At 40.1% G+C, this 24,200-nt stretch overlaps 1 protein-coding gene across 5 annotated transcripts in view; it reads left to right on the plus strand.

Annotated features, from left to right (window-relative positions):
- The window catches only part of FCHO2 (FCH and mu domain containing endocytic adaptor 2), a 223,517-nt gene that overhangs the window by 113,715 nt on the left and 85,602 nt on the right, over positions 1-24,200 (plus strand). For 3 of the 5 annotated variants that reach the window (XM_075932247.1, XM_075932248.1, XM_075932249.1), the window contains exons 9-10: positions 14,426-14,470; positions 22,552-22,576. In XM_075932247.1, the coding sequence (XP_075788362.1) occupies positions 14,426-14,470; positions 22,552-22,576 (70 nt within the window). Of the gene's footprint in view, positions 1-14,425; positions 14,471-16,120; positions 16,194-22,551; positions 22,577-24,200 lie in introns of all 5 variants that reach the window. The other 2 variants (XM_014574166.3, XM_014574168.3) reach the window with 1 other exon arrangement.

The following is a 24,200-nucleotide window of genomic DNA, read 5'->3' on the forward strand; positions in this document are numbered from 1 at the left end:
CCTCTTCCTCTCCACCAAGATCTCCTTACTCAGGAACGGGGTGCGCTATTACACCCCAGGCTGCAGCCGTTGCATCTGACGGCGTGGCTTCTCAGTGGTTGAAAGGAGACGAAAATCTGTGCCCTGAAGAGGTCAAGACAGTACTTCTTCACAGTAGGAAGAAGTCTACGCGGAAATACGTACCTGGCAAAGTGGCGAAGATTTTCTGACTGGTGCATTCAGAACGACATACACCCCCTATCATCCCCTCTACAGAATGTTTTGGACTACATCCTTTATTTACGGAACTCAGGTCTTACACTATCATCTCTAAGAGTGCATCTGGCAGCCATCAGTGCTTTTCACCATCCAGTAGAAGGTTCCGCGCTCTTCTCCCACGTAATTACAAAGAGGTTCTTGAAAGGACTCCAAAACTTATATCCGCCACGAAGCGCACCCTCCCCTTCCTGGAATCTCGATTTAGTGTTGGATACCATTATGTACCCACCTTTCGAGCCCTTGATATCGGTTTCGCTACATTATTTAACGATGAAAACAGTCTTCCTACTTGCAATTACATCGGCAAGACGGGTAGGGGAACTGGGGGCGCTGATGGCAAACCCTCCCTTCACGATTTTTTCCAAAGATACAGTAACACTCCGATTACACCTGGACTTTATCCCCAAAGTTTGTTCTTCTTTCCACATTAATGAGCCTATCGTTCTCCCGACTTTTTATCCCAAACCTCATTCCTCCAGTAGAGACGCTCTGTTCCACACACTCGACGTCCGACGCGCGCTGTCTTTCTATATAGACAGAACACGCCAATGGCGACGAACTGACAGGTTATTGGTATCTCTGGCACCTAGATCGAAAGGCAAGGCACTTTCCACTCAGCGCATTGCAAAATTAATTACGCTCTGCATTACGGAATGTCACTCAATTAGAAACAAACCTCTTCCTTCTTTGCCTCGGGCTCACTCCACACGAGCTGTAGCGACTTCCACCGCCTTCGCAAGGGGAGTTCCCCTAGCGGATATCTGCCGTGCGGCTACTTGGGCTTCTAGTATAACTTTCGCACATCATTGTACCATAACGAAGAGGTGGGCCTCAGACGCTGCGGTAGCCTCTGCGGTACTGTCCACGGTAGAAAATAATTGACCCGGAGCGCGTTCTGGGTTACTGCTTTGTACTCACCTGGAGTGGAGCACCCACGGGGACCACTCGAAGAAGAAGAAGAAGTTACTCACTCTGTGTAGTAACGATGGTTCTTCGAGATGTGTCCCCGTGGGTGCTCCACGCCCCACCCTCCTCCCCGCTCCGGGTCTCTTTGTTTTGTCTTCCAGGGACCGAGCGGTGAGAGGAACTGACGGGGGGGGCCGGACCGTTGCAAAGGTGCGAACGCTGCGCGCTGCGCTCGCACATGCGCGGTCCAGCCCGGCTACGGCTATGGAAAACTTTCCGACCAGCGGCGCCGGGACGGGACCCGACACCTGGAGTGGAGCACCCACGGGGACACATCTCGAAGAACCATCGTTACTACACAGGGTGAGTAACTTCTTCTTACTTGCCTTCATGCAGTAATGATGGTTCTTCAAGAAGTGTCCCTGTGTGTGCTCCATGTCCCGCCCTCCTCCCCGCTCTGGGACTTGTTTTGCCTCGTTTCCGATACTGAGTGGTGAGAGGAACTGGCAGGAACCAGACCGTGCGACAGAAGAAAAGCACAAACGGCACAAGACCCTAACTGCATATGCGTGGTCCGGCTGACTACGGCTGTAAAAACCTCTGACTAGCAGCACTGGGACAAGCCTGACACCTAGAGTGGAGCACCCACAGGGACACATCTCAAATAACCATCGTTACTGCACGAAGGTGAGTAACTTCTTCATCCAGCTGCTCCCAGGCACCAGGCAGGATTCACAGGAGAAGCCTGCAGGAGGAAGTGTGCCCCAGGGAAATGAAAACGGCAGCACAGAGGGAGCCCTTTTTCATTCCTGGGAAATGAAACCCCGGATCCGGCAGGGAGACTAGGCGCTTTCTCCCTCCGCCCCCTTCTCCTCCCTCAGGAATCTGGTGCTGGTGTTCGAGTCGTGCGGAGGGATGTAAGGCTGTAGTGCCAGTGCTGGCTGTCTGCTGTGAGAGGTGCTGGGGTGGGGGCTGAGCTGGAGCTCCAGAAGAGCCATATCTGGCACTCTCTAGAACGCATATTTGGCTTGCGAACCATAGTTTGCCATCCCTGGTCTAAAATATCATTTTGGCATTCTTTAAATTTTCAGTTGTTCCTCTCTGTGGAAATTGATGGGATTCATGGAGGTTTTGATGCATTTGCCACATGCGCATTACTTCCCTGTCATTCCACTCTCCATTTGAGAAGATAGCTTAAAAGACTCCAAAGGGTGCAAGTTGAGTGTCAGACATTTGTCTCACATATTTTAGGGCCTTTGCTCTTTCCAGCTCTAAATGTGCATTAACTGTTAGGCATCCTGTTTCTCCTGGAGGTACAATTTGACCTGTCATTTGACACTTTTGCATGCATCAAGCTGTTGCCTGTTGATTTATGCAATGTGAATTACTGCCTCAGGGGTTTCATCATTTTTGGTACATTCTCACATTGTGAGAGGCAGTGCTGATGTAACCTTTTTTGTGTGTTTAAAGAGAATTGACTAATAAAAGGCAACACTACGCAGAAAATATCTAATGGAGGGATCAGCAACCTTTTCAGACCAAAGAGCCAAATTATATCAAAATTCACAACTAGTGGTCAACAAAGAACTGTATAAGAATGCCCTTTTGCATGATTGAAAATAGACAACTTAATATTATTAATAATTGACATAATGATTACTAATAGCAAAAATGAAACATACTTACAGACTTTATTTAATGGGACTTCTGCTGCTGCAACTTTTCGCACATTTCTTTGACGTTTACATCATAACTGGTCAATCTAGCTTCATGCATGCTTTCGGGCTGTCTTCTGTCAATCTTGTGGCAGTGGGCTGGGGATGTGGTGGTGCAGGAGTCTGGGTTAGGGAGTATGAAGAGCTCAGCACAAGGTTGGGTGTGGGGGCTTGCAGAAGTGTTATAACGGGGCTGGAGATATGGGGTGCAAGAATCTTTATTGGGGTCTGTGAGGGGCTCAAGGTGTAGAAGGTTTCGGTGTACATTGGGCACAGGGTTGGGGTATGTGTGGGGGTGCAGGAGTGTTGTGGCAGAGGGTATGGGGGCATGAGGGGCAAGCTGCATGGAAACTTTTTTAAAAAACACCATAATAGAGGCCCAACTTAAATGCATACTCCAAATTTTAAAAAACACAGTAACAACAAAGTGCCACTATGACTTAGCTTAACCAAGTAAAAGAAGCAGTGAGAATAAAAAGGCATCATTTAAAAAGTGGAATTTAAATCCTAGCGAGGAAAATAGAAAGGACCTCTGTCAAATTAAGTGTAAAAATATGGTAAGAAAATCCAAAAGGTAGTTTGAAGACCAGCTAGCCAAAAACTCAAAAAGAGATTTCCAAACCTGAACTATTATTTTTAGGTGACAAATCTGAGGAACTGTCCCAGATTGAGATGTCATTAGAGGAAGTATTGGAACAAATTGATAAACTTAACAGTAACAAGGCACTGGGACCAGATGACATGCACCCAAAAGTTCCGAAGGAACTCAAATATGAAATTGCGGAACTATTAACTGTGGTTTGTTACCTAACCTTTAAATAAGCTTCCGTACCTAATGACTGGAAGATGGCTAACATGATGCCAATATTTAAAAAGGGCTCTGAAGTTGATCCTGGCAATTACAGACTGGTAAGTCTAATGTCAGTACCGAGCAAATTAGTTGAAACTAAAGTAAAGAATAAAATTTTCAGACACATAGATGAACATAAATTGTTGGGGAAAAAATCAACATGGTTTCTGTAAAGGGAAATCATGGCTTACTAATCTACTAACGTTCTTTGAGGAGGTCAACAAACATGTGGACAAGGGGAATCCAGTGGATAGTATTCTTCGATTTCCAGAAAGCCTTTGACAAGGTTCCTCATCAAAGGCTCTTAAGTAAGTTGTCATGGGATAAAAGGGAATGTCCTCTCATGGACTGATAACTGGTTAAAAGACAGAAAAAAAAGGTTAGGAATAAATGGTAAGTTTTCTGAGTGGAGAGAGATAACTAGTGGGGTCTCCCAAGGGTCTGTCCTGGGACCAATCCTATTCAACCTATTCAGAAATGATCTTGAGAAAGAGGTAAACAGTGAAGTGGCAAAATTTGTAGATGATACTAAACTGTTCAACATGGTTAAGACCAAAAAAAGCTGCGAAGAGCTTCAAAAGGATCTCACAAAACTAGGTGTTTGGACAACAAAATGGCAAATTAATTTTAATGTTGATAAATCCAAAGTAATGCACATTTGGAAAAAATAATCCCAACTATAAATACAAAACGATGGGGACTAATTTAGCTATAACTACTCGAGAGAGATCTTGGAGTCATTGTGGATAGTTCCCTGAAAATATCCACTCACTGTGCAGTGGTAGTCAAAAAAGCAAAGAGAACATTAGGAATCGTTAAAAAAGGGATAGATAATAAGACAGAGAATATTTTATAGCCTCTGTCTGAAACCATAGTGCACCCACATCTTGAATACTACGTACAGATGTGGTCCCTTCATTTCAAAAAAGATATATTGGCATTGGAAAAGATTCAGAAAAGGGCAACAAAATGATTACGGGTTTGGAATGGGTGCCATATGAAGTTAGATTAAAAAGACTGAGAATTTTCAACTTAGAAAAGAGGAGACGGGGGGGTATGATAGAAGTTTATAAAATCATGATTGGTGTGGAAAAAGTGAAGAAGGATAAGTTATCTACATGTTCCCATAACATAAGAACTAAGGATCACCAAATCACATTAATAGGTATCAGGTTTAAAACAAACAAAAGGACATTTTTCTTCACGCAGCGCGTAGTCAACCTATGTAACTCCTTGCCAGACGATGTTGTGAAGACCAGGACTTCAACAGGATTCAAGAAAGAACTAGATACATTCATGGAGGCTAGGTCCATCAATGGCTATTAGCCAGGATGGGTAGGAATGGTGTCCCTAACCTCTGTTGATCAAAGGCGGGAAATGGATGAGAGAAAAGGGATCACTTGATGATTACCTGTTCTATTCATTCCCTCTGGGGCACCTGGCATTGGCCACTGTTAGAAGACAGGATACTGGTCTAGATGGACTTTTTGTCTGATCCAGTATGATCATTCTTATGTTCTTACTGCAGCTGGTGATTAATATACTGGTGTACTTGTATCTCTTTTTTTGACATTTTTCATAACATCCATTGGTTCAAGTGAAAGGCATCATAATAGCTCAAGTTTTCATTGCCTCAGGCTATAAGTAGCAGCTGTTTGGTCCTAAATAGGCACAGTAGAGTATGGTCTTCCTTCTCAAAGTGGTGAGATTTGGGTTTGGTGGGGGGGGGCGTGGGTTGGGAGGGGAGAGAGAGTTTGTTTTTGTTTTTGTTTTGAATGAAAGAAAAATAAACTAGGATCTCTTCCATTCCTTTAAATCTTAGGTACTCTTTTTTTTGTTGGTTGGTTGGTTTTGTTGTTTTGCTAAAATGGCCCACATGCTCTCTCTGTACTGGAGAGAATACATTTATTGGGATTTTTGTCCAATCACTTGAGGATGTTGTCATACATAGAGCTGTATTTTCCCCATCAGGACAAAACAGTAGTGGTTAAATCAGTATCTTGGTTTTTTTCCCAAAGTGAAATAATCTTTTCAGTTAATCAGACATTCAGCAACAGAGCAAGAAAATACCATCGTACACTTCACAGAAGGCTTCGCAATAGTTCACCTATTCATCCTTTTTAGGAACAGGCCCATATGCTGTTGACAGGTTTCCACTCTAGCGAGCATTTCTCTATCCCCTTCTTAAGGATGATGGCCACTCCTTCGTGATGCTGGTCATTGTCTCTTCCAGAGTAAATCACTGTTTCTCCTGTAGAAGTCTTTAATCTCCCCAATCCTGTCCATCTACTCTCACTAACACCAAGGATGTGTAGATTGTATCGTCTCATTTCGGCGACTATTTGTGCTAGCTTGCCAATATCGTACATGGTTCATATATTCCAGAATCCAATTCTGGTCTTTATCTTGGTGACCATCATCGTGGCAGTAGCTTCCTCATGGCTTTCACTACTGTCAGTCATACAGGTCCCCAGAGAGGACTTAGGAAGACCATCGCACAAAGTTGTAGGAGAATTTTTTGTTGCTATTTCTGTAACAATTTTTTTTCTAGGTCTTAGCCCTGAGCTGAACCCCCAACCTGGAGGACCAGTGAATCACACTTAGTCTGGTCTCTACCCTTCAACCTGTCTAGCATGGATGATCCTACCAGCAGCACTAGGCTCCTGCCGACATAGCTCTTGGGGTCACTGAGACACACAAGCCCCTCACCCCAACAAGATAGTGATCCACTGGGGAGGTTTATAAGCATGGGGGTATGAAAATGTTTGATTAGGCACTCTAGTATTATGTTGGGAACCACATCAAAATGTAGATGAGGCATTTATATGTTCTACACTGCTTTCTGTTCCTATCCATGAGGTCAGGCCCTGCTTATGTCTTTCTTTTCTTTGTTTGATAAAAACAGCCAGAAAAATCCTTTACTTATACTTTTTGAAAAAATTTCTTGTAGAATAAGGTAGGGATGTAATAGTATAACCATTTAAGTTAACTGATAAGCCTTTGGTTATCAGATACCATTAATGGTTGCATGTAACCTCCTGCCCAGCTCCCTGGGATTGGGGCTGGGAGCCAGGTCGGGAGCCAGTGAGTACACGATTGGAGCTAGACTAAGTCAGCTCCCGGCTTGCACTAGCTCCCGGGGAATCGGCTGAGCAGCGCAGGGTGGCAGCAGGCTCCCCGGAAGTGGGGCAGCAGGTTGGGAGCTGGTGTGCACCAGGAGCCAGCTTTTAAGCTGACTTCAGGCATGCATTAGCTCCTGGAAGCCAGTGGCTGCCCTGCACCGCAGGCTCTGCAGTATAAAACTTATACTGCAAAGCCCCCAGCTCAGCTGGCTCCCCAGGTGTGGGGCCAGCGGGCTCTTCTCCCGGTGACCCCGCAGTGTGAAATTTTCAGTGGTTACACCGTTACCTGCTTTTAGCATCCCTAGAATGAGCATTTAATTTTCAAAGGTTTTCTTTAGTTTGACCACACTACCCTGTTTTCAATATTAATGTTTCTTAATTATATATCTTTTACTTCATGTCTATTCATTTTCAAAGATTAATTGCATCAGCTATAGAATAAAATATATATTTAAATTTTATTTAATATATTTAGCAAAAAAATAGTTGCTTAAGGCCATTGACCCAGACATGGTAAATACTGTATTTTAAATGCATTTTCTTGTAGATAAGGAACTCTCATTCTCCTTTGCACCTCAGTTGATCAGTTTATTTTTAAAACTTTTAGTACTAAAACCAGATGTTCTAGAGCAGAAAATAATTTCCTTCATGTTCTCTTTATTTTAAAATGTGGAAAAGCAGTTAAAATGGAATCTTTCTGATAAAAATGGTACTGTAGGTTGACAAATTTAGTTTACATTTCTAGTGTCTGTTTGAAAACTCTTAATTTTTTGTTGATGATAAACATGAAAGCATCAGATGATAGCAAGTAAAATATTGCTTATGTATTTGTGTATACACAAAATTGACCTTTGTGATCTAGCTTAACATCTAAGCACTAAGAGTGGTCATTTGTTTTGACAGCAGAATTAATTGAGGCTAAAACAGTCGAAATTCCACTTGTATCAAGCTGTTCATTAAGAATTGCTCTCTGGCTTTAGTGCTGTCAGAAAAATAACTTGCCCTGCTATGATTAAATTGCAGGATGATGGTCGGTCCACTGCATTCAAGAGAGAGGTTGAATAAACTTTCTACTGTGAAAACAATTCAGAAGTGACACACTGCAAGGGGGGGTCAGAATGTGCATTGATATCAAGCTGAGCTGTCAACTGGCACTGAGCCAGGCACGCAAAGCTTTGCCATTTGAAGCAGCATGAGAGGCATATGCACTTTTAAAAAAATTGTCGTCCTTTCATGCATGGTTTCTTGTCAAATTTAAAAAAACCTTTTGTTTTAATCAAAAACAGGGATGTTGTCTTATTGCATTGATAAGTACAAGTTAGCTTTACAGAGGTTTTTTTCAAATTTATAAGTTTTAGGTTGATGAAAATTTTAAAATTCTTGTGCATATTAATGCGTATATGTAGCTGTGAAGGAAAGCTAAATTGTTTTGAAATGAAGTGAAGTTCATTTAATAAAAGAATAGGTAGTTTTAACAAGGAAAAGTAATTAGACTATTGGATTTTGATTAATTTTATAGCTTGTCAGAATTTCTAAGTTGATTTTATACTTGAGAGATCACAGCGGCTATTTGAATATGCAGTGTAATTGTTTTCTTTACCAGCAATATGGGATTAATTTTTGTATTATTTGCCTCCTTTATTTGTTACAAAAATAACTTTGTGTGTGTGTTGATTTTTTGGAGGGGAGCGAGGGGTTTAAGTGTAAGTGATTCTATCCCGCTAACTTGTAGTTGTTGTCTAAACCAAAACTGTTTACATAGACTAGGGGTCCGCAACCTGTGGCTCTAGAGCCAAATATGTCTCAGTATGCAACCAAATATGGCTCTTCTGTCATTCCCAAAATACACACAATTTTTTAAATTAAAATGAAAAGTTAATTCCAATTTTTAAAACTCATGTTGATTTTTTTTGTCTATTTGACCTTTAACTATTCATTTTAACAATTATCTATCCTCTCCATTCATTGGGGATCATTCATATTCTCTTTTTATTTGATTGGTCAAGAAATCCTTCCATCATCATACGTGATGGTGAATTCTGTAACCCCCTGACAATAAAAATGGCAGAGAGAAAGAGATGATGAGTACCGAAATTTTTAAAAGGAGTGGACAAGACTTCTATGCATTTGTAGTGAGAGACTCTTCTCAAACAAAAACAAAATTAATTTAATGACAAAACACGCAACATTTGCTACAAAATATCCCACGGTGACACATGAAAAAAAACCTGCGAGGAGCTGCAGCAAAAAATGAACATTTGACAAAATAGCCTGCTGTCATGGTCAAAAGGGGTGGGAGTTTATACGCCGCAAGTTCTGTGGACTCATACAGCATTATTTTAGAGGGAAATCCTATCATGGTGGGGATTATGTAAATAGACATGTGCTAAAAATTGGCCAGAACTATTTGATGAGTTTCACAAGGACAAAAATCTTTCAGAAAATTCAAGACATGCCATTATCAGCAAAAACAGTTCATGACAGAGCTGTGAAAATGGCCCATCAAATCAATCAGGAACAAATGTAAAATCTGAGGATAGCTACTTATTTTTCATTTGCTTTGAACAAGACAACTGACATGTGACATGAATCACTTGTGTATTCTGGGAGGATGTATTTGTGGAAATGATGGGCACAAAGAAATGATTGAGCTATTACCGTTAAAAAATCAAACAAGGCAAAGACATCCTTAAAACTGTGATGAACATTGTAAGTGAGAGAGAAACACAGCTGGATAATTTTATGTCTGTGTATGGACGGTGCATGGTCGGCAAATATAGGGGATTCCTTACTCCTGTCAGAAGAGCTGAACTGCCTGCTTTTGAAATTTCATTGCATTGTTCATCAGAAGGCACGTTGTGTGCAATGTTATGGAACTGAACTCAGAAATGTAATGGGACTGCTTGTTCACATTGTCAATTGGATTCTTGCCCAAGCCCTTAAATCACAGTCAATTTCAGTCACTGCTTGAGGAATTACTCCAATCTACTAATGCACCGTAAGAACATAAGAATGGTCTGACCCAGTACAGCCAAAGGTCCATCTAGCCCAGTAGCCTGTCTGCCGACAGTGGCCAGCGCCAGGTGCCCCGGAGGGGGTGGACCGAAGACAACGATCGAGTGATTTGTCTCGTGCCATCTGTCTCCAGCCTCTGACAAACAGAGGCCAGGGACACCATTTCTACCCCCTGGCTAATAGCCTTTTATGGACCTAACCTCCATGAATTTATCTAGCTTCTCTTTAAACTCTGTTATAATTCTAGCCTTCACAGCCTCCTCCAGCAAGGAGTTCCACAGGTTGACTATGCGCTGTGTGAAGAAGAACTTTCACTTATTAATTTTAAACCTGCTACCCATTAATTTCATTTGGTGTTCTCTAGTCCTTATATTGTGGGGAACTAATAAATAACTTCTCTTTATTCACCCTCTCCACACCACTCCACACCATACCACCATGTTTGCTGGTTATCTGGTGGCAAAGTTTTGTCTTGTTTTGCCACTTGAATTAATGAGATTGTAATTTTTGGATATGTAGGGTGTCAAACACACTGAGCTTTCAGATTGTGACTGATTGCTCAAATTTTACTATCTTATCAACATTACCGGTCATTTGAATGGGTTGAACCTTGAGCTACAAGGGCAAGGAAATATAGTCCTGATTCTGCAGCAGGCAGTGTTTGGATGTGAGTCAAAATAGACTGTCTTCATTAAAGATGTCGACATGGGCAAGCTGGCACATTTTGAAATATTATGAATGTTTTGTGATTCGTTATCAGAGAGAATCCAAACAGCCTTGATTTGCAGCAACTTGCAGGGTTTATTTCTGAGCTCCTGATGGTATTCAAGTCTCTTTTGTTGATTTTTGCAAACAAATAGTGCTTTGTTTAAGTTTGATTCATCCACATAAAGCATCCGTTGAACTGGATTTGACAGTAACTCCAGGTATCTCAGTGATTTGGAAATGGAAATAGAAGATTTCAAGGAGTAGGATATCTGTGTGGAAAAATTTGTCAAGCTGTATTCTGATTTAAAATGCCTTGCTCAACAATGTGCAAAATTGGCAAAACTGCACATATGGGCTGACATGAAGAAATTGGAGCTCGATGATAATCTGATTCTGCAAACTTGGAAAGAACTTCACCATGCAGAATGTCATCTTGGTCTTATTTTCATTGTTTGGCTCCACCTATATGTGTGAGTAAGTAATTTTCACTCAGGGTTTACAGAAGACAGCCTTAAGGCAATGCTTGAAGCTGAATTTGACCAGTCAAAGAAATGTGCAAAAAGATACAACAGTAGAAGTCCCATTAAATGAAGTCCTTGAATACAATGTTTCATTTATGCTATTATTAATCATTGTCAATTATTAGTAATATTAAGTTGTATATTTTCCGTCATGCAAATGAGCATTCTTATACTGGCTCTTTGTTGACCACTTGTTCTGAATTTTGATGTAGTTTGGGCTCTTTGGTTTGAAAAGGCCAACTCCTGTTCTAACCTCTCTCCTATAGCATATGCTAGTGACTTGTAGCACCCTGTTCAGCCTGATTGATAAGAGACATACATGTCTTCAAGGCCATTAGTGTCACTTCATAGATTAAGTAGCAAGTGTAAAATTTTTGTCATTTCTAAACCTTTGTATCTGGTCATCTTAGATTAAGTGCATCCTCTTGAAGATATTCCTAGTATCTGTTAGATAAGAGAGACAAAATTTTGAAAATACTCCCCAAACAAGATTGTCTGTATTACAGTATTTAGCAATGCCATTTTACTAACATGGTTTATTTTCTTTTCTATTCAGAAATCAAAAAATAAATTGTAATATACATTGCAGCAGTTGCAGATTTGTATTCTGCATTGAGTCTTATTGTAGCACAGAACAGAGCTGCTTTGGCAGTTTTGGAGTCAGATATTTCAATATTATCTTCATGGAGTTTTGTGACATTTCAGTAGAAGGATTTATTTGCACATCTTTTCTAACTAGAGCACAAGCAGTAGATGCTCTGGTACATTGGGAGCAATGTCATGAGTTGAAAAAACTTACTGTGGCTTATTAATGTATTTATTGCAGTTAGCATTGATTTATTCGGTTAATTTTGATAGAACTTGTCCATTGTTCTGATCACATAATATCTTACCCCTTTGAGTTACCCTACTGACTTTTCCTTTTCCATTGTATTAAGTTCAAGCTTCTTGTCCGCACCTTCAAGACCCTTTACACGGCAGCCTCTCCCTGCTTATTTGCTCTAGCCTAACTATGGTATTGTTCTTGTCTTTTGCATGCTATTAGTGCCTCTTGTCCAGGGATGTCAGTGTGTAGTTGACTATATGATTAAGTGATAAGCCTAGACTTATCAGTTAATTTTGTCGATTACAGCATTTCCCCCCCTTGCTGCCTCTATATCAGAGATAGTAAGAGGGAGGAGCAGGAGCCAATGCTGGGGGGAGGGGGGAGCCAGCTTAAAAGACAGTGCTGCCTCTCCCCTCCCTCCCCATCAGAGGCAATGAGGATGGGCCAGGGGAGGCTGTCATGAAGCAGCCTCTATATATGGCAGGCCTGAACACCCTGCTGACAGAAGCTGGTCTGCATCCCAAAGAACAGCCTCTGTCTGTGGCAAGCCTGGACCTGCTGCAGGTAGAGGCTGCTTTGCAGCAGCAACATCCTGTAGAGCAGCCTCTGGCCTTGGGGAGCTCAGACCCACCCCACACGGGCTGCTACCAGCCCACACTGCGGCCTCTATATCAGAGGCACCAGCACGGGGCGGCAGGCAGCCAATCTGCATGGGGAGCTGGTTTTTAAACTGGCTCCCCTCCTGGACCGGCTCTAGGAGTGGGGTTGGGTGTACATTGGCTGCCAGCCCTGCCTCTGGGGACTGTTGAATTGTTGTGTAACTGCAAAGATTTCATGTGATTACATGACTGTTCAATTACCAGATATCTAACATCCCTACTCTAGTCTAGCCTTATCTGCCCATTAGCTTGTTTCATCCCACACGTGTCTCGGCCTCCCATGACATCCCCTATCCAGAATGTGTCTGGAAATATATGCATAGCTTTCCCCTTAGCCAATCTTGAAACTGTTTTCCTATAAAGGGTGGGTGGAATAATTTATACTCAATTCCAAGTGCATACATATTTTGAGGGCCTGACATAGTTACAGGATATGCATCCAAACACCCACTAATGTCAAAGTAATTAGGATGCATATTCTGTGACTGGGTTGGCCACTGAAACTTTATATTTCTCATCCTTCTGCTTCAAAGGTTTAAGGAAAAGCATTTGTAATTTTTTAACTAAAAAAGCCATTTATTCTTGTTTTTTAATGTAGGGTGTTTTTTTAAAAGGTCTGGCTGAAATTCTGTTACTCTGTTTTCCTCGTTATCTCTGTATTCTGTAATGTCAATCATAATACTATCTAAGACTCTAAGTGGTTCTCAGTTACAATAGACCTATGTGGTAACATCTTCAGTAGACTGTTTTTAAGTTGAAATGATCTTCAGTAGACTTCCGATAATCTGGAACCTATGGGACCTACGTGGTGCCGGATTATCATATATGCCGGACTATCAGGAGGTACTATAAAATGGTTATATATATATATATACACACACACACACACTGTATACATTATATACTGTATCTAAAGTGTTCTTAACCCTTTTTATTGTACATACTGTATACAGTATTCTGTAATGTTTTAGTTTTTTAAACCTTTTGCTCAATTCAGCTGCTGCCGCTGTTACCTTGTGACTCGTTTTTTGCCGAAGCTCATTCACTAGGCTCTTCCCATTTTGATGCCGGACTATCAGGAGTGCCGGACTATTGGAAGCAAGACTATTGGAGTTTTACTGTATATTGGTGTTACTCATTCAGTAATAGATTCCTGTTTTGTGTTTAGATGGAAAAACAATCAGTTTCCAATGTGGTTTAGCCCATGTGTGGTACATCATTTTTGTACGTGATTAATTACTTTTCCATTTCAGAATTGTACCAATATATACTTTTTTACTTTGAGCAATTGTAGAAAATTAGAACACTGATTGGTAGAAACTAATATTTGTATTTTTAATTAAACATTATAATTAATACAATATATTTTTTTTAAATTGAAGACTATACCATCAACAAAAGGAAAAAGGCAGTGTTAACTTAGCTACTTTGGATGTAACATACATTAAATTTTGCTTGCAATGTTCATATTAGGAGTCAAATATATTCTGTATGGATTCTGACCATATAATATTGTTACCTTGATACCTAAATATTCAAATTTGAAACCTTAATATCATGTTAATTATTTAATTATGTGTTCATCATATATTTGTATGGTTGTGTAACTTGCCTGATCACTGTGCTGTTTGGGGTCTCTGAAATGTAAACTGCATCTTTACCAGGTTATCCAGAATTAGTTAGGTAGTATCATTACCTTATCTACTTTGTGTCTCTGCAAACTAATCTAGCCAGTCTGTTTGGAAGAAAAAGATGCAACTTATCAAAACACATTAAAAAATGCAGTTTAAAATTAAAACAAATAGCTAAGTTAAATGAATATTAATTTTCAGTGTTCTTTTTAAGGCCTTATCGAATTTGAAGAATGCAACACAGCTAGTGCAGTTGAAGGTGAGTTGCAGTTGATATGCTAAAATTGTCACATAATTTTGTAAATGCGTGCATGGAGATGTTAATATAGCTATTTCATGAGTGAATGTGTGTGAAAAGTGTGTATATGAAAAATGGAAACCAGGGTATGAAAGGTACTCAAAACATAACTGTTACTCTACTTTTCAATAATTTAAAAGGCTAATAAGGAATTGGTATTTTTAAGTAATTCATTATTCGTTTTAAATTGACATTCAAGAAAACTTCCTGTGCCGCTGTTTTATAGCCTTAATATACAATTGTCAAAGGATGAAAATGTTTCTCATAAACAGCTGTACTTTTATCCATAATCATTTGTTTGTGGGTTCCTGATCTGGCCCTCTAGAATATTGGACTTCATTCACAAATGACTGGATGACTTACGAGTGTTAAAGTAATTTGTCAGTGTTACAGTGGAAGTACTTTCTTAATGTTCTGACAGTTGATCAGGGATGCATGATATTGAGAACTATAGTTTCATACTACAGTAGTAATGGCTTTAGTTTGGTAAGGAACAGGGGGGAGAGTGCTTCCTGAAATAGACTAAATTTAAAATGAGTATCAGATTATACACTAAGCCTAGGAATTATTATTGCTGCAGAGGGGAAGGTATTCCATCAGTCTGCTCCTTTTTATTTTATAAATGGCTGAATGTAACTTTCTGATCAAAAAGACTCCAGTTTTTCTGCCAGAAAATGTCCAAGAGTATGGGGAACCCTCTGCTGTATCCATGCACCTAATGTGCTGCTAGTAAGGGGAACACTTTAAAGTTGTTTTCAAAGTGACAGGACAGTCATTGTCTTATTGTCCGTATATTCAGATTATATAACCGCCTTATTAAAAACACAGCTTGCTTCAATTAAGGGGATTTTTGGGACGCCTGAAATGAAAGGCATAGTTTTGTATTTTACCCAGCTGTTTGCGGAGCCTTATGGTCAAGCCCATATTTTCAGATCTGTGAAAGAAATCAGATTCGCTTCAGCATAAATCTAGAAGAGGGGTAGACATGGCAATGAGTCTGATATGGTGTTTGAGTGAAACTAATTTTGACACACACAAAGTTATTATAAAATAATACTTGTAGTAATTATACTTGTATCATGTACAGTTGTATACAAAATTCAGAATCAGTTTTACTGTGCAGAATATATTTGGACGTTAAACTTTTGAATAGTTTTTATTCAGTTCCCTCTTTTTGTTGTAAGAATGCTGCAGATCTTTTGACTCTACTAATTTATTTCCTGGTTTACAATGCAAGTTAGACTGGCTTTCCTCCTTCATTAGATATTTCAGTATTTCAAAGATTTTGGCAGTTGAATAGACTAGTCAATCTGTGGTATTTCCCATTACATGCTTGTGATCAATTATTAATGCAATATAGAAGGCTATAAGATATGGATTCATTGAGCATCATCCATAAGATAAATTGTAAATCATACATACATTCTTCTCACTAATTTGGGGGAAAGGTATCAAAAACAAATAAGCCATTTAAAAAAACTACAATGAAAATGAAGCATTGAAGATGGACATGAATGTTATACAGAGAATTGTGTTCATAAGCATATTATCTACATTATTAAATATTAAATCAACCTGGTAATCTTCTGATGAGAAACATTTGTTCTGTAGGGGTCAAACCAAGGAAAAGAAAGCCATTTGTTTTATCAGGAATTATTAAGAAAGAAAAAGATGCAGAATCTGTGTAAGTATATTTCAAATCCAAAGCATGCAGTCTGGAACAGTATAATTGTGGCGATAGTTAGCTAAGTTTTGGGACCATAAATAATTTTATGGGTGATGTTTAAAGGCAAACCATTAACTTAAAGAATTTTTTTCCCTGAAAGATTTGTTCCTTTCTTAGGTGCAAGTAATACATCTGCGATTATTATATCTGAAAGTAGTTAGTGGAAGGGGGGGGGGGGAGATTTGGTTTTATTTATTCTATGCATGTCACAGTACTTTGTGTTTCATTGTTTAATCTACGTAGACATTTAAACCTTTGTCCTACAAATCATTAAGTCTGAGAGTAACTTACTCACTTGAGTAGCTGATTCCTAGCTGTATGATCTTTTATATTAACTTTATTAAAACGTGTTCTTGTGAACCCATTGTACCTTGCAATCCTAGATATTTTTCTTGAACTGACTTGTACTTAGCATCAATTACCACTTTATCCATACAAACTTTAACAAGAATGATTTTGTTTTCTTTTAGCTCATTGATTAAAGTTTTGAATATTATTGGGCCTCACAGAGCTGCTCTCATTGTATGATAATTCCTCATTTACACTTTCTTTTTGAGATCTATCAGTTACTTAATTTTAAACCATTTTATATGTGTAGCATTTTTATGCTTTCTGTGGATCTTCATTCTAATTTGATTCTAGTAGTCTCTTTCTAATCTTTCTTGTTTATGCATCACTCTTATTAGTCTTTTGTTTGTATACTTTTAAGTGATTTTTTTTTTTTTAGTACCAAAAGTTGTAAAACCAAGTTCTCATGTCTTATGACATAGGGGAGAAATCAGGTGAGCCTGCTCTTTGAGTCATCACTTGCAGTTTGTTTTTAGTTTTGTGGGTTTTTTGTTTTTTGTTTTAAATAGCCTTGCCCTGTTGCTTCTATTCTAGCTAGTGTAGCAGAGGGGTGAAATGTACATAAGAACGGCCGTACTGGGTCAGACCAAAGGTCCATCTAGCCCAGTATCCTGTCTACCGACAGTGGCCAGCACCAGGTGCCCCAGAGGGGGTGGACCGAAGACAATGATCAAGCGATTTGTCTCCTGCCATCTCTCTCCAGCCTCTGACAAACAGAGGCCAAGGACACCATTTTATCCCCTGGCTAATAGCCTTTTATGGACCTAACCTCCATGAAATTATCTAGCTTCTCTTTAAACTCTGTTATATTCCTAGCCTTCACAGCCTCCTCTGGCAAGGAGATCCACAGGTTGACTACACGCTGTGTGAAGAAGAACTTTCTTTTATTCGTTTTAAACCTGCTACCCATTAATTTCATTTGGTGACCTCTATCTCTTCTATTTAGGGAACTAATAAATAACTTTTCTTTATCGGCCCTCTCCACACCACTCATGATTTTATATACCTCTATCATATCCCCCCTCAGTCTCCTCTTTTCTAAACTGAAAAGTTCCAGTCGCTTTAACCTCTCCTCATATCGGACCCGTTCCAAACACCTAATCATTTTAGTTGCCCTTTTCTGAACCCTTTCCAAGGACAAAATATCTTTTTTGAGGTGAGGAGACCACATCTGTACACAGTATTCCAAATGTGGGCATACCATAGTTTTATACAGGGGCAGTAAGATATTCTGTGTCTTATTTTCTATCCCTTTCCTAATAATTCCTGAAACAAAATACAGGACTATGTAGCACTTTAAAGACTAACAAGATGGTTTATTAGATGATGAGCTTTCGTGGGCCAGACCCACTTCCTCAGATCAAATAGTGGAAGAAAATAGTCACAGCCATATATACCAAAGGATACAATTAAAAAAAATGAACACATATGAAAACGACAAATCACATTTCAGAACAGAAGGAGGATGCGGGGGGGAGGGGAGGAGGGGAAGGAAGGTGAATGCCTGTGAGTTAGTGATATTGGAGGTGGGGAAGGGTAGATGTCTGTGAGTTAATAGTATTAGAGGTAATAATTGGGGAAGCTATCTTTGTAATGGGTAAGATAGCTGGAGTCTTTGTTCAGCCCCCCCGCGGAGAGTGTCGAATATTAGCATGAATGAAGCTTCCTGCTTCTAATGTTCTTAAAAAACATTTTGTTATTTCTTTTTGAGTTTTTGGCTAGCTGTTCCTCAAAATCTTTTTTTGCTTTTCTTATTACATTTTTACACTTGATTTGACAGTGTTTATGTTCCTTTCTATTTATCTCACTAGGATTGGACTTCCACTTCTTAAAAGATACCTTTTTGTCCCTCACTTCTTCTTTTACATGGTGGTTAAGCCACGGTGACACTGTTTTAGGTCTCTTGCTATGTTTTTTAATTTGGGGTATACATTTAAGTTGGGCCTCTATTATGGTGTCTTTAAAAAGTTTCCATGCAGCTTTCGGGAATTGGCTCTAGTCACTGTGCCTTTTAATTTCTGTTTAACTAACCTCCTAATTTTTGTGTAATTCCCCTTTTTGAAATTAAATGCCAGGGTGCTGGACTGCTAAGGTGTTCTTCCCACCACAGGAATGTTGAATGTTATTATATTATGGTCACTATTCCCAAGCGATCCTGTAACGGTTATTTCCTGGACCTGATCCTGCACTCCACTCAGGACTAAATCGAGAATTGCCTCTCCCCTTGTGGGTTCCTGCACCAGCTGCTCCAAGATGCAGTCATTTAAGCCATTGAGAAATTTTATCTCCGCTTCTCTTCCTGAGGGGACATGTATCCAGTCAATAGGGGGGTAATTAAAATCCCCCATTATTATAGAGTTCTCTATTTTGGTAGCCTCTCTAATCTCCCTCAGCATTTCAATGTCAGTATCGTTGTCCTGGTCAGGTGGTCGATAATATATCTCTACTGCTAATTTCTTATTATTGGAGCATGGAATTTCTATCCATAGCGATTCTATGGAACATGTTGATTCATTTAATATTTTTATTTCATTTGATTCTATATTATCTTTCACATACAGTGCCACTCCGCCACCCACTCGGCCTGCTCTATCCTTTCGATATATTTTATATCCCGGTATGATTGTGTCCCACAGATTTTTCTCATTCCATCAGGTTTCAGTGATGCCTATTATGTCAATCTCCTCATTTAATACGAGGTACTCTAGTTCACCCGTCTTATTAGTCAGACTCCTAGCATTTGTGTAGAAGCACTTTAAAAATTTTCCACTGCTTATTTGTCTGCCCTTCCCTGATGCATTGGATTCCTTTGAATGCGGTTGTTTGTCTGCTCTGGCCCATGGTTTGCCCTCTCCCCTCCTCTCTTTCTGACTACAGCTTAGAGAGTCTCTATCAATGGATTCTCCTCTAAGAGAAGTCTCCCTCCGATTTACGTGCATCTCTACACCAATCGGCTTTTCCCCATCTCTTAGTTTAAAAACTGCTCTACGGCCTTTTTAATGTTTAGTTCCAGCAGTCTGGTTCCACCCTGGTTTAGGTGGAGCCCATCCTTCCTGTATAGGCTCCCCCTCTCCCAGAAGTGTCCCCAGTTCCTAATAAATCTAAACCCCTCTTCCCTACACCATCTTCTCATCCACGCATTGAGACTCTGAAGCTCTGTCTGCCTACCTGGCCCTGCGCGTGGAACTGGAAGCATTTCCGAGAATGCCACCATAGAGGTCCTGGATTTCAGTCTCTTTCCTAGCAGCCTAAATTTGGCCTCCAGGACATCTCTCCTACCCTTCCCTATGTCATTGGTACCGACATGTACCACGACCACCGGCTCCTCCCCAGCACTACACATAAGTCTATCTAGATGCCTCGAGAGATCCGCAACCTTCGCACCAGGCAGGCAAGTGACCATACGGTTCTCCCGGTCATCACAAACCCAACTATCTATGTTTCTAACAATCGAATCACCCACTACTAACACCTGCCTTTTCCTAACTGGTATGTCCTCCCCCTCAGAGGTATCCTCAGTGCGAGAGGATACCGCAACATTCTCTGGGAGGAGGGTCCCAACTACGGGATGGTTTCCCTCTGCTCCCATTAAATGCCCTGTTCCCTTGAGGCTTTCATCCTCCTTAAGAGCACTGGGACTCTCAGACTGGAGGTGGGACAGTACTACAGTGTCCCGGAAAGACTCATCAACATAGCTCTCTACCTCCCTTAGCTCCTCCAGTTCAGCCACCCTGAACTCCAAATCCCGAACTCGGTCTCTGAGGGTTAGGAGCTCCTTGCAACGAGTGCACACATATGCCACCTGCCCACAGGGCAGGTAATCATACATGTTACACTCGACGCAATAAACAGGATAGTCCCCACTCTGCTGCTAGGCTTCTGTCTGCATTTTTCTAATGAATAAGTTTAGGTGTAAATGGGATTACTTTTAAACCTCTGGAATATAGATTTAAACCTCTGGAATATAGATTATTCTAAGAGTTATGTTTTAAAGAAGGTCTGAAGTCACTAGTGCCCTCTAACCTCCCCCTCTAGTGCCCTCTAACCTCCCCCTCTAAACTCCCTCTCCAAACTCTCCTGTTAGCTATTCTTGGTCGCAAGCTCCCTGGTCGCTGAGTCACCGGCTTATATAGCTCTGGTAGCCCCTCCCCCTGACTGAGGCTCAGCCAATTAACAGAGGCTTCTAGGTTTCAAACCTTTTAGAAGCTCCACAAGGGTCCCGTTTTTACTCCCTCTTTTACCTGGAGAACTCCCTCTCCAAACTCTTCTGTTAGCTGTTCCTGTTCGCAAGCTGGAAGTGAATTAAAAGCACGGTCTCATACATAGGCCTTGTATTCCTGTGGTTTTTCGTTAAAAAAGAAAAAACCTTTCTAAATCTCTTCTTAAGGTTATGTTGAAATTCCATATTAATGGTTCAGTTTCTTTGCAAGTGTTTTTCATCATTCATGAAAAGATTACATATAGGTTGAATGTCTGAATCAATAGTTTGACCTGTTAAAGATTTCAGTTGCCAATTTTATTACTCTTTCTATTTGTCGTAAATACAGCTGCCTTTAAGAAATAATTAACAAATATTGTTATTTATAAATATTTATATTTATGATAATGCAGGTTACGGAATACCTATATGCTAATTTCATATTCAGGTGTTAACAGTAGCTGCTTCTACACATGCATTTATCAGTTGTCTCAGAGAATTTCATGTCTGGTCACTTGGACTAACTTTCATTTTTTAAACTATTAGGCTGTGTCTAGACTGCATCCCTTTTCTGTAAAAGGGATGCAAATTAGACACATCACAATTGCAAATGAAGCAGGGATTTATATCCCCCCGCTTCATTTGCATAAACATGGCTGCCGCTTTTGCTTTCTCTTAAAATAAGGAATAAGGGATCTTTCGGAAAAGGCTTTATTTTCCAAAAGATCCGCGTCTAGACTGGCACTTTTTTCTAGCAAAGCTCCGAGCCAGAAAAAAGCGGCAGCCATGTTTATGCAAATGAAGCGGGGGGGCATTTAAATCCCCGCTTCATTTGCAATTGCGATGTGTCTGATTTGCATCCCTTTTACGGAAAAGGGATGCAGTCTAGACACAGCCTTTCTGTTTGAATCCAGAAACTTTAATAGGATCTGTTTATGGTCCTATATAAAGTATTTACAGATACTACAAACCCATCAATTGCTTTTTTGGAAGCTTTCTATTCTAGAAGAGGTGATTTATTTTATTTTTACCAAACCTTTGTCATAGTGATCTGTCTTGTTGTTTGTTGGTATGTACACCAGTTCTTGTAATCTATAAAATTATGGCTCAAAGGCACACACCGTTCTTGGACATGATCTATGTATGAGGATGATACTATGGAACAGAGAAATTCTGAATTCCTTTAGCTTAGTCTGAATTGTTTCTAGAACAGGTTATTGTCGAAATGAGAATTTTTTTATGTGGACAATTTCATTAGTATTGACAGGCCATTTGTTTTTTCATTTGCATGTTATGTGTACACACCTAACTTTCTCCAACTATAGAAATATTCACAAAATTATTAAACATCTGGCTTAAACCAAGAACAATATGGAATTCACAGATATAATTTAAAATGCAGGCTGGCACTCCTGCCTTAACTCATTCCATCATGTCATGTTTTTTTTTCTTTTGCACCATGACGTGAGTTAAGGCTGAAGTGTCAGCTTTAATTTTCAGCATTTATGTGACTTTTCCTGCTTTGGTGGACTCAGCTTAAACCTCCAGTTACTTTAATTTTATTTTCTTGCAAATGAATAAGAATTCACTTCATTAATATTAATGTCAGTTAAATAAGAAAATGTTAATGTTGCTTTTTAGGCGTTGTATATAAAAGGCTGTGTTGTAAGCAAATTAAAAATTACTAAAGGAGATTCCAAAATTATATACATGAAATACTTATCTATCTATGCTTTTTTGATAGTTACATTTTTCTTTATTTTTATGCAGGGAATGTCCAGATGCAGATTCAGTTGTAAGTAGATTTATTTCCTGCACAAGTGTGTAATCTGACCAGATTTTATCACCTGACAAAGTTAAAGCTGACTTTTGGTATGACAGAGCAAAATACTAGTCTGTTTTAACTGGAGTATCTCTGCAGTAGTTATTTTTACTCAAGCTTAAGAGTTTGCCGACAATATTTTTAAAATCTGTAATACATATATATTTCTTAAAAGCTTTAATTTTTAAACAAGACACTTCAATCGTTTAGAATTTATTTTGGAAATCTAATAGAGTAGAATAAAGTAAAGTCTAATAGGGTAGAGTAAATAGAGTTTACTTAATAGAGTAAACACAATACTTTTGTCCAGGGGCAGATGACCGTTTTGCGGGGCCCCGGGCAGCATAATTCCGCGGGGTTCCCCCTTTTCCACGGCACATGCGCAGCGACGCCACGGTGCATGCACGGGGCTTTCTGAAGCGCGAGGCCCGGGGCGGCTGCCCCGTTCGCCTTGCCCTTTATCCGCCCCTGCTTTTGTCATCTGCCTGTACCAACTGCTATACCATTGCAGAGCCCTGTTGACTTCAGAGGGATCCATTTACCTTCAACAGTTCATAAGGATAACAATATAGGTTCAGGAACCAATTTGTAAATGTCTGAAATTTATATTAAATTTGTTCACACGTTGGCATGCTATGCTCATTTTTATGTAACTGCTTCAACTGCTCTCAAGTCCCTTTATAATATAATAGTGTACTAGCAGTTTTACCTGGCATTGCTCAGGTCTATAATTTGGGAATTCCATCAAGCATATTTTATTGCTTCATCCCTATAAACTCTTCTTTGAGTGGTGTTCCTGTGGGTGCTCCACTATAAGTGTTGGTGCATCTTTACACCCAACAATCAGAGGTTTTTCCTCCAGCGGTGCTTGGCAGTGCCACATGTGCAGTGGCCGCCTTATGCCATTATGTCCATTGACTGCGTGCATAATGCCCTCAGTTTTTTCTTTATTGTCTCTGGCAGAAGGCGCTCTGCAGCAGTGTGATCTCTTTCTTTCTCTCTTCAAACCATAGATATTTACCTGCTTTTCCTCACTTCAGTTTACTCACCTATTACCTACCCGATCCTTTTTCTGCAGGGTGAACAAAAACCAAAAAACCCCTACTTTTTTGTTTCATTTTCCCTTGACAGGGCCTTTGCTTCATCCACCATGCCAGGCTCCCCCAGCTTTAAGAATTGTGATTCATATTGGGAACCCATTCCTGTGTCAGCTTCTATTCCTTTATACAATGCCTCAGAGGGCCATGTTTCCCAGAAATACCAGCATTGCCTCATCATGACCATCAGGGCCAGGCAGAACAGAGAGCTGAAGCTCAAAATAATTTCAGTAGAAAAGTTATTCCAACCAGGGCTGAAATCCACCTCAGAACCCCAAAAAACCTGTGCTGGTGAAACGTTTGACTCTGAGAAAGAGAGCCCTTTGCTCTCTGACCCAGAATTTGTGTAAATCAAGGGCTTTTCCAGGATGATCGCTGCCCACAGTGCTGATGTTTTCCAAAACTGGCTCTCTGCAAATACCAAGTATTTCCAGCACCGCCAGCAAAAGAAAGGAAGCACCGATGAAACACTCTGACTCAGTATTGAAACACAAGTCTGC

Source organism: Pelodiscus sinensis, chromosome 6, assembly GCF_049634645.1.
Source record: "Pelodiscus sinensis isolate JC-2024 chromosome 6, ASM4963464v1, whole genome shotgun sequence".
In the NCBI taxonomy this organism is placed as follows: Eukaryota; Metazoa; Chordata; order Testudines; family Trionychidae; genus Pelodiscus; species Pelodiscus sinensis.